The sequence below is a fragment of the Bombina bombina genome, unplaced genomic scaffold (assembly GCF_027579735.1).
Source record: "Bombina bombina isolate aBomBom1 unplaced genomic scaffold, aBomBom1.pri scaffold_913, whole genome shotgun sequence".
Lineage (NCBI taxonomy): Eukaryota > Metazoa > Chordata > Amphibia > Anura > Bombinatoridae > Bombina > Bombina bombina.
Window position 1 is genome coordinate 124021 of NW_026512682.1, and position 10674 is coordinate 134694.

Sequence of the window (10674 nt, forward strand, 5' to 3'; positions counted from 1 at the left end):
TTCTATTTGCAGGCAACTAAGGATTTTCGTCAAACTTCTTCCCTGTTTGTCATTTACTCTGGACAGAGGAGAGGTCAAAAGGCTTCGGCTACCTCTCTCTCTTTTTGGCTTCGTAGCATAATACGCTTAGCCTATGAGACTGCTGGACAGCAGCCTCCTGAAAGGATTACAGCTCATTCTACTAGAGCTGTGGCTTCCACCTGGGCCTTTAAAAATGAGGCCTCTGTTGAACAGATTTGCAAAGCTGCGACTTGGTCTTCGCTTCACACTTTTTCAAAATTTTACAAATTTGACACTTTTGCTTCGTCGGAGGCTATTTTTGGGAGAAAGGTACTTCAGGCAGTGGTTCCTTCTGTTTAATGTTCCTGCCTTGTCCCTCCCTTCATCCGTGTACTTTAGCTTTGGTATTGGTATTCCATAAGTAATGGATGACCCGTGGACTGACTACACTTAACAGGAGAAAACATAATTTATGCTTACCTGATACATTCCTTTCTCCTGTAGTGTAGTCAGTCCACGGCCCGCCCTGTTTTTACGGCAGGTCTAAATTTTAATTAAACTCCAGTCACCACTGTACCCTATGGTTCCTCCTTTCTCGTCTGCTTTGGTCGAATGACTGACTATGATAGGTGAGGGGAGGAGCTATATAGCAAGCTCTGCTGGGTAATTCTCTTGCAGTTTCCTGTTAGGAAGAGAAATATTCCATAAGTAATGGATGACCCGTGGACTGACTACACTACAGGAGAAAGGAATTTATCAGGTAAGCATAAATTATGTTTTTCTCTTACATATTGCAAGATGTCTCACGTTGCATCTGAGTCAGAAGATACTACAGGAAAATCGCTGTCTAGTGCTGGAGCTACCAAGCTAAGTGTATCTGCTATAATTTTTGGTATCTGTTTCTCCAGCTGTTGTTTGTATTGCATGTCATGACAAACTTATTAATGCAGATAAAATTTCCTTTAGTACTGTTACATTACCTGTTGCTGTTCCGTCAACATCTAATTTTCAGAGTGTTCCTGATAAACATAAGAGATTTTATTTTTTAAATCCATTAAGAAGGCTATGTCTGTTATTTCTCCTTCTAGTTTACATAAAAGTCTTTTAAAACTTCTCTTTTTTCAGATGAATTTTTAAATGAACATCATCATTCTGATACTGATAATGGTTCTTCTGGTTCAGAGGTTTCTGTCTCAGAGGTTGATGCTGATAAATCTTTGTATTTGTTCAAGATGGAATTTATTTGTTCTTTATTTAAAGAAGTATTAATTGCATTAGAAATAGAGGATTCTGGTCCTCTTGATACTAAATCTAAACGTTTAAATAAGGTTTTTAAATCTCCTGTAGTTATTCCAGAAGTGTTTAATCTCCCTGATGCTATTACTGAAGTAATTTCCAGGGAATGGAATAATTTGGGTAATTCTTTTACTCCTTCTAAACGTTTAAGCAATTATATCCTGTGCCATCTGACAGATTAGAGTTTTTTTGGGACAAAATCCCTAAGGTTATGGGGCTGTCTCTACTCCTGCTAAATGTGCTACTATTCCTACGGTAGATAGTAATTCATTTTAAGGATCCTTTAGATAGGAAAATTGAATCCTTTCTAAAAAAAGCTTACTTATGTTCAGGTAATCTTCTTAGACCTGCTATATTTTTAGCGGATGTTGCTGCAGCTTCAACTTTTTGGTTAGAAGCTTTAGCGCAACAAGTAACAGATCATAATTTTATAGCATTATTATTATTCTATAACATGCTAATAATTTTATTGGTGATACCATCTTTTGATATCATTAGAGTTGATGTCAGGTATATGTCTCTAGCTATTTTAGCTAGAAAAGCTTTATGGATTAAACTTGGAATGCTGTTATGTCTTCTAAGTCAACTTTGCTTTCCTTTTCTTTCCAGGGTAATAAATTATTATTTCAACTGTTTCTGGAAGGAAGGGAACTTTTTTACCAAAGGATAAAAAATCTAAGGTAAATTTAGGTCTAATAATCATTTTTCGTTCCTTTCCTCACAATAAGGAACAAAAGCCTGATCCTTCATCCTCAGGAGCGGTATCAGTTTGGAAACTATTTCCAGTTTGGAATATATCCAAGCCTTATAGAAAACCTATAGCCAGCTCCTAAGTACCCATGATGGTGCGGACCTTATTCCAGCTCAGCTGGTATGGGGCAGATTACGTTTTCTTCAAAGAAATTTTGATCAATTCCGTTCTCAATTTCTGGTTTTAGAACATTGTTTCAGAAAGGTACAGCATTGGCTTCAGTTAAGGCCTCCTGCTAAGAGATTTTTTCTTTCCCGTGTCCCAGTTAACACAGCAAAGGCTCAGCATTTCTGAAATGTGTTTCAGATCTAGAGTTGGCTGGAGTAATTATGCCAGTTCCAGTTCTGGAACAGGGGCTGGGGTTTTATTTTATCTCTTCATTGTACCAAAGAAGGTCAATTCCTTCAGACCAGTTCCGGATCTATCAATATTGAATCGTTATGTAAGGATTCCAACATTCAGTTTCTGTAGGACTGTCCTGCCTTTTGTTTAGCAAGGGCATTATATGTCTACAATAGATTTACAGGATGTGTATCTGCATATTCCGATTCATCCAGATCACTTTTAGTGTCTGAGATTCTCTTTTTAAGACGAGCATTACCAGTTTTGTGGCTCTAGCCTCAGTTCCAAGAATTTTTTTCAAAGGTTCTCGGTGCCCTTCTTTCTGTAATCAGAGAACAGGGTTTTGGTATTTCCTTATTGGACGATATCTGGGTACTTGCTCAGTCTTCTCATTTTCGAAGAATCTCATACGAATCGACTTGTGTTGTTTCTTCAAGTTCATGGTTGGAGGATCAATTTACTAATCAGTTCATTGATTCCTCAGACAAGGGTAACCTTTTTAGGTTTCTAGAATAGATTCAGTGTCTATGACTCTGTCCTTGTCAGACAAGAGAAGTTTAACATTGATTTCAGCTTGTCAAAACCTTCAGTCACAATCATTCCCTTTGGTAGCCTTATGCATGGAAATTTTAGGTCTTAGGACTGCCGCATCAGATGCGATCTCCTTTGCTCGTTTTCACATGCGACCTCTTCAGCTCTGTATGCTGAACCAATGGTGCAGGGATTACTCAAAGATATCTCACTTAATATCTTTAAACCGATTATACGACACTCTCTGACATGGTGGACAGATCACCATCGTTTAGTTCAGGGGGCTTCTTTGTTCCTCCGACCTGCACTATAATCTCAACAGATGCAAGTCTTACAGGTTGGGGAGCTGTGTGGGGGTATCTGACGGCACAAGGGGTTTGGGAATCTCAGGAGGTGAGATTTCCGATCAATATTTTGGAACTCCGTGCAATTTCAGAGCTCTTCAGTCTTGGCCTCTTCTGAAGAGAGAGTTGTTCATTTGTTTTCAGATAGACAATGTCACAACTGTGGCATACATCAATCAAGGAGGGACTCACAGTCCTCTGGCTATGAAAGAAGTATCTCGAATTTTGGTTTGGGCGGAATCCAGCTCCTGTCTAATCTCTGCGGTTCATATCCCAGGTATGGACAATTGGAAAGCGGATTATCTCAGTCGCCAAACGTTGCACCTGGGCGAATAGTCTTCATCCAGAGGTATTTCCTCAGATTGTTCAAATGTGGGAACTCCCAGAAATAGATCTGATGGCTTCTCATCTAAACAAGAAACTTCCCTGGTATCTGTCCGGATCCAGGGATCCTCGGGCGGAGGCAGTGGATGCATTATCTCTTCCTTACAAGTATCATCCTGCCTATATCTTTCCGCCTCTAGTTCTTCTTCCAAGGGTATTCTCCAATATTCTAAGGAATGCTCGTTTGTCCTGCTGGTAGCTCCAGCATGGCCTCACAGGTTTTGGTATGCGGATCTTGTCCGGATGGCCTCTTGCCAGCTGTGGACTCTTCCGTTAAGACCAGTCTTTCTGTCTCAAGGTTCTTTTTTCCATCAGGATCTCAAAACCTTAATTTTAAGGTGTGGAGTTTGAACGCTTGATTCTTGGTCAAAGAGGTTTCTCTGACTCTGTGATTGATACTATGTGACAGGCTCGTAAATCTGTATCTAGAGAGATATATTATAGAGTCTGGAAGACTTATATTTCTTCAGGATGGTTTAGATAAAGGTTTGTCCGCAAGTTTCTTGAAAGACAAATCTCTGCTCTTTCTGTTCTTTTTTACAGAAGGATTGCTAATCTTCCTGATATTCAATGTTTTGTACAAGCTTTGGTTCGTATAAAACCTGTCATTCAGTCAATTTCTCCTCATTGGAGTTTGAATTTGGTTCTGGGGGCTCTTCAAGCTCCTCCTTTTGAACCCATGCATTCTTTGGTCATTATATTACTTTCTTGGAAAGTTTTGTTTCTTTTGGCCATCTCTTCTGCCAGAAGAGTCTCTGAATTATCTACTCTTTTTGTGAGTCTCCTTTTCTGATTTTGCATCAGGATAAGTCGGTGCTGCGAACTTCTTTTGAATTTTTTACCTAAGGTTGTGAATTCTAACAACATTAGTAGAGAAATTGTGGTTCCTTCATTATGTCCTAATCCTATGAATTCTAAGGAGAAATCATTGCATTCTTTGGATGCTGTTAGAGCTTTGTAATATTATGTTGAAGCTATTAAGTCTTTCCGAAAGACTTCTAGTCTATTTGTCATCTTTTCCGGTTCTAGAAAAGACCAGAAAGCTTCTGCCATTTCTTTGGCATCTTGGTTGAAATCTTTATTTCATCATGCCTATGTTGAGTCGGGTAACACTCCGCCTCAAAGGATTACAGCTCATTCTACTAGGTTAGTTTCTACTTCCTGGGCGTTTAAGAATGAAGCTTCGGTTGATCAGATTTGCAAAACAGCAACTTGGTTCTCTTTGCATACTTTTACTAAATTCTACCATTTTGATGTGTTTTCTTCTTCTGAAGCAGTTTTTGGTAGAAACATACTTCAGGCAGTGGTTTCAGTTTTAATCTTCTGCTTATGTTTTTTCATTAAAAATTTTATTCTGGGTGTGGATTATTTTCAGCAGGAATTGGCTGTCTTTATTTTATCCCTCCCTCTCTAGTGACTCTTGTGTGGAAAGATCCACATCTTGGGTAATCATTATCCCATAAGTCACTAGCTCATGGACTCTTGCTAATTACATGAAAGAAAACATAATTTATGTAAGAACTTACCTGATAAATTCATTTCTTTCATATTAGCAAGAGTCCATGAGGCCCGCCCTTTTTTGTGGTGGTTTTGATTTTTTTGTGTAAAGCACAATTATTCCAATTCCTTATTTTATATGCTTTCGCACTTTTTTCTTATCACCCCACTTCTTGGCTATTCGTTAAACTGAATTGTGGGTGTGGTGAGGGGTGTATTTATAGGCATTTTAAGGTTTGGGAAACTTTGCCCCTCCTGGTAGGAATGTATATCCCATACGTCACTAGCTCATGGACTCTTGCTAATATGAAAGAAATGAATTTATCAGGTAAGTTCTTACATAAATTATGTTTTTAAAAGAATATCCTTCTAGAAAATGGTATATACTAAAGCATTGATTCTCATCCAGGGTATTGAAACGCAACAGGTGCCTGAGGTTGTTATCCTACTGCAAGAGAATATGCGACTGTTTCAAATGTGATTTATAGAGGATAGTCAGTTTTTGTTGTTTGTTGTTATTAAACAAAAAACAAAGGGGACCTGCTTTAATGGAATGATACCCATTATGTGTTAAAGCCATTATAAGTATTTATTTGGTAAGATATTAGGCAGACTAGACTTGTATAATTAACCTTATTTGCTATTAATATCTATTTCTTATTTGTATCAGACGGTACTGAATTTTATATCTTTTTGCACAGGAGGATGAGGATGCAGTGCAGTTTGCTAGCAGAGTGAAGTCTGCGATTGCACGACGGGGTGGTCTTGTGGATCTACTCTGGTGAGTCCCTCACATTCTTAATATGTACACAAGCTGATCCATCTTTCTTTCTTATATATTCTATTTTATCTTTTCTCCTAGGGATGGTGGTTTGAAACGTGAGAAGGTGAAAGATGCGTTTAAGGAAGAGCAACAAAAGTTGTACAGTCGTATCATTGCAGGTAATCAGGAAAACCGTAGCCGCTCCTGAGTCATGGGATTGAGGAGCAGGTTCCTGAACCATGTTGCTACTCCATAGCCACGGAATGAGATGTTGATGAAGGAACCCATGCCATGGAGCAAGAGCTGAAAGCACCAGAAAGGAACCATAAATCAGGGTATCAAGATCCTGTGTGACTTATTTTAATTTATGGATCAATGGCATAGTCCAGTTAAAGTGACTGCTGACTAATGGGCTTACAGAAGATTAGGGTGGAGGCCACTTTTTGAACCACAAAAAATAACCTTATTTCTAAGGTTAATAAGATACTTGAGTTTCTAAGACATTTGGAGCTAGAGTATACACTGCCCAAGTTCTCTTTTTAAGACTTCTATATCAACGTCAAATACAATTCACAAGCTAGACTTCAGAGGTCTTCTTTGAAGTATAAAACCATTGTTCTGTACAAGTTGGCATTTCAACAACTTGGAGTTTGTAACTAATGTAACAAAAAAAGAATGTGTGGTCATTGCACAGAAGCACCTGAATCAAACACTTTTGGTATGAAGACCACATCAGAACCTAAAATCACAACTCAAACCTACAGTGGCTTAGAGAGCCTTCATCATCAAACCTGTCTTTGGCTGAGAATCCCTTCTGCCACTACCTTACTAAAGCTCACACTAGCCATTTTGCCATCTCTCCCTGTCCTGTGGAGCTTCCATAAGCCCCAATTTTAGGTCACCCTTCTTCTACCAAGAAGGACATGAGTTACTGTCTCCCATTATATTTCATGCCAAAAATAAAAACAAAAAGGGGTAAATGAAACTACCATGTATGAGATCCCCTTTTCCTTGAGACGTGTGCCCTCAGTCTCCTTGTCTGTTACATACTGTCCTGCATGGGCCATGGGCCATGTTTCTTGTGTTGTTTTTATAAGGTCATTATAAAATAAAATAACTTGACAAGAAAAATTACAAGTGTTTTAAAAATGTGCTCTCTCTCACCCCCCCCCCCCTCCCCCATAATTTTGTGGTTTTGCGCTTTGATATTTTTTCTATAGTAATAAGCGATATTTATTCTTAAGGGTAGTTTGTAAAAGTGCTACACAGTAAAGCAGAAATGGTAGAATGTAATCAAAGTGTGGTTTAAATGCAATAATAACTTAAAGGGATACTGAGCATGCAATTTTAAGCAACTTTCTAATTTACTCCTATTATCAATTTTCTTTCATGTAATTAGCAAGAGTCCATGAGCTAGTGACGTATGGGATATACATTCCTACCAGGAGGGGCAAAGTTTCCCAAACCTCAAAATGCCTATAAATACACCCCTCACCACACCCACAATTCAGTTTTACAAACTTTGCCTCCGATGGAGGTGGTGAAGTAAGTTTGTGCTAGATTCTACGTTGATATGCGCTCCGCAGCAAGTTGGAGCCCGGTTTTCCTCTCAGCGTGCAGTGAATGTCAGAGGGATGTGAGGAGAGTATTGCCTATTTGAATGCAGTGATCTCCTTCTACGGGGTCTATTTCATAGGTTCTCTGTTATCGGTCGTAGAGATTCATCTCTTACCTCCCTTTTCAGATCGACGATATACTCTTATATATACCATTACCTCTGCTGATTCTCGTTTCAGTACTGGTTTGGCTTTCTACAAACATGTAGATGAGTGTCCTGGGGTAAGTAAATCTTATTTTCTGTGACACTCTAAGCTATGGTTGGGCACTTTGTTTATAAAGTTCTAAATATATGTATTCAAACATTTATTTGCCTTGACTCAGAATGTTCAACTTTCCTTATTTTTCAGACAGTCAGTTTCATATTTGGGATAATGCATTTGATTTAATCATTTTTTCTTACCTTCAAAAATTTGACTATTTTCCCTGTGGGCTGTTAGGCTCGCGGGGGCTGAAAATGCTTCATTTTATTGCGTCATTCTTGGCGCGTCTTTTTTGGCGCAAAAATTCTTTTCCGTTTCCGGCGTCATACGTGTCGCCGGAAGTTGCGTTATTTTGCGCCAAAAATGTCGGCGTTCCGGATGTGGCGTCATTTTTGGCGCCAAAAAGCATTTAGGCGCCAAATAATGTGGGCGTCTTATTTGGCGCTAAAAAATATGGGCGTCGCTTTTGTCTCCACATTATTTAAGTCTCATTTTTCATTGCTTCTGGTTGCTAGAAGCTTGTTCTTTGGCATTTTTTCCCATTCCTGAAACTGTCATTTAAGGAATTTGATCAATTTTGCTTTATATGTTGTTGTTTTTTCTCTTACATATTGCAAGATGTCTCACGTTGCATCTGAGTCAGAAGATACTACAGGAAAATCGCTGTCTAGTGCTGGATCTACCAAAGCTAAGTGTATCTGCTGTAAACTTTTGGTAGCTATTCCTCCAGCTGTTGTTTGTATTGATTGTCATGACAAACTTGTTAATGCAGATAATATTTCCTTTAGTAAAGTACCATTGCCTGTTGCAGTTCCTTCAACATCTAAGGTGCAGAATGTTCCTGATGACATAAGAGATTTTGTTTCTGAATCCATAAAGAAGGCTATGTCTGTTATTTCTCCTTCTAGTAAACGTAAAAAATCTTTTAAAACTTCTCTCCCTACAGATGAATTTTTAAATGAACATCATCATTCTGATTCTGATGACTCTTCTGGTTCAGAGGATTCTGTCTCAGAGGTTGATGCTGATAAATCTTCATATTTATTTAAAATGGAATTTATTCGTTCTTTACTTAAAGAAGTTCTAATTGCTTTAGAAATAGAGGATTCTGGTCCTCTTGATACTAATTCTAAACGTTTGGATAAGGTATTTAAATCTCCTGTGGTTATTCCAGAAGTTTTTCCTGTTCCTAATGCTATTTCTGCAGTAATTTCCAAAGAATGGGATAAATTGGGTAATTCATTTACTCCTTCTAAACGTTTTAAGCAATTATATCCTGTGCCGTCTGACAGATTAGAATTTTGGGACAAAATCCCTAAAGTTGATGGGGCTATTTCTACCCTTGCTATTCTTCCTGATATTCATTGTTTTGTACAAGCTTTGGTTCGTATAAAACCTGTCATTAAGTCAATTTCTCCTCCTTGGAGTTTGAATTTGGTTCTGGGGGCTCTTCAAGCTCCTCCGTTTGAACCTATGCATTCATTGGACATTAAATTACTTTCTTGGAAAGTTTTGTTCCTTTTGGCCATCTCTTCTGCCAGAAGAGTTTCTGAATTATCTGCTCTTTCTTGTGAGTCTCCTTTTCTGATTTTTCATCAGGATAAGGCGGTGTTGCGAACTTCTTTTGAATTTTTACATAAAGTTGTGAATTCCAACAACATTAGTAGAGAAATTGTGGTTCCTTCATTATGTCCTAATCCTAAGAATTCTAAGGAGAAATCGTTGCTTTCTTTGGATGTTGTTAGAGCTTTGAAATATTATGTTGAAGCTACTAAATCTTTCAGAAAGACTTCTAGTCTATTTGTTATCTTTTCCGGTTCTAGAAAAGGCCAGAAAGCTTCTGCCATTTCTTTGGCATCTTGGTTGAAATCTTTAATTCATCATGCCTATGTTGAGTCGGGTAAAACTCCGCCTCAGAGAATTACAGCTCATTCTACTAGGTCAGTTTCTACTTCCTGGGCGTTTAGGAATGAAGCTTTGGTTGATCAGATTTGCAAAGCAGCAACTTGGTCCTCTTTGCATACTTTTACTAAATTCTACCATTTTGATGTATTTTCTTCTTCTGAAGCAGTTTTTGGTAGAAAAGTACTTCAGGCAGCGGTTTCAGTTTGAATCTTCTGCTTATGTTTTTCGTTAAACTTTATTTTGGGTGTGGATTATTTTCAGCAGGAATTGGCTGTCTTTATTTTATCCCTCCCTCTCTAGTGACTCTTGTGTGGAAAGATCCACATCTTGGGTAATCATTATCCCATACGTCACTAGCTCATGGACTCTTGCTAATTACATGAAAGAAAACATAATTTATGTAAGAACTTACCTGATAAATTCATTTCTTTCATATTAGCAAGAGTCCATGAGGCCCGCCCTTTTTTTGTGGTGGTTATGATTTTGTATAAAGCACAATTATTCCAATTCCTTATTTTATATGCTTTCGCACTTTTTTATCACCCCACTTCTTGGCTATTCGTTAAACTGAATTGTGGGTGTGGTGAGGGGTGTATTTATAGGCATTTTGAGGTTTGGGAAACTTTGCCCCTCCTGGTAGGAATGTATATCCCATACGTCACTAGCTCATGGACTCTTGCTAATATGAAAGAAATGAATTTATCTGGTAAGTTCTTACATAAATTATGTTTTTCTTCATTCTCTTCCTATCTTTATTTGAAAAGCAAGAATCTAAGTTTAGAAGCTGGCCCATTTTTGGTTCACAACCTGGGTTGTCCTTGCTGATTGGACAGCACCAATAAACAAGTACTATCCAGTGTCTGAACCAAAAATGTCTTGCTCCTTAGCTTAAATGACTTATTTTTGAAATAAAGATATCAAGAGAATGAAGAAAAATTGATAATAGGAGTAAATTAGAAAGTTCTTTAAAATTGCATGCTCTATCCGAATCATGAAAGAAAAAATTTGGGTTCAGGGTCCTTTTTAAGGCAGGAGATTTTT

General features: G+C 38.1%; 1 protein-coding gene across 2 annotated transcripts in view; it reads left to right on the forward strand.

Moving 5' to 3' along the window:
* LOC128644495 (glycerol-3-phosphate acyltransferase 4) overlaps positions 1–7039 on the forward strand; it is a 49462-nt gene extending 42423 nt beyond the window's left edge. For both annotated transcript variants that reach the window (XM_053697076.1, XM_053697077.1), the window contains exons 12-13: positions 5847–5926; positions 6008–7039. In XM_053697076.1, the coding sequence (XP_053553051.1) occupies positions 5847–5926; positions 6008–6116 (189 nt within the window). In that variant the 3' untranslated portion in view covers positions 6117–7039. The remainder of the gene's footprint in view (positions 1–5846; positions 5927–6007) is intronic.
* Positions 7040–10674: the final 3635 nt, after the last annotated feature.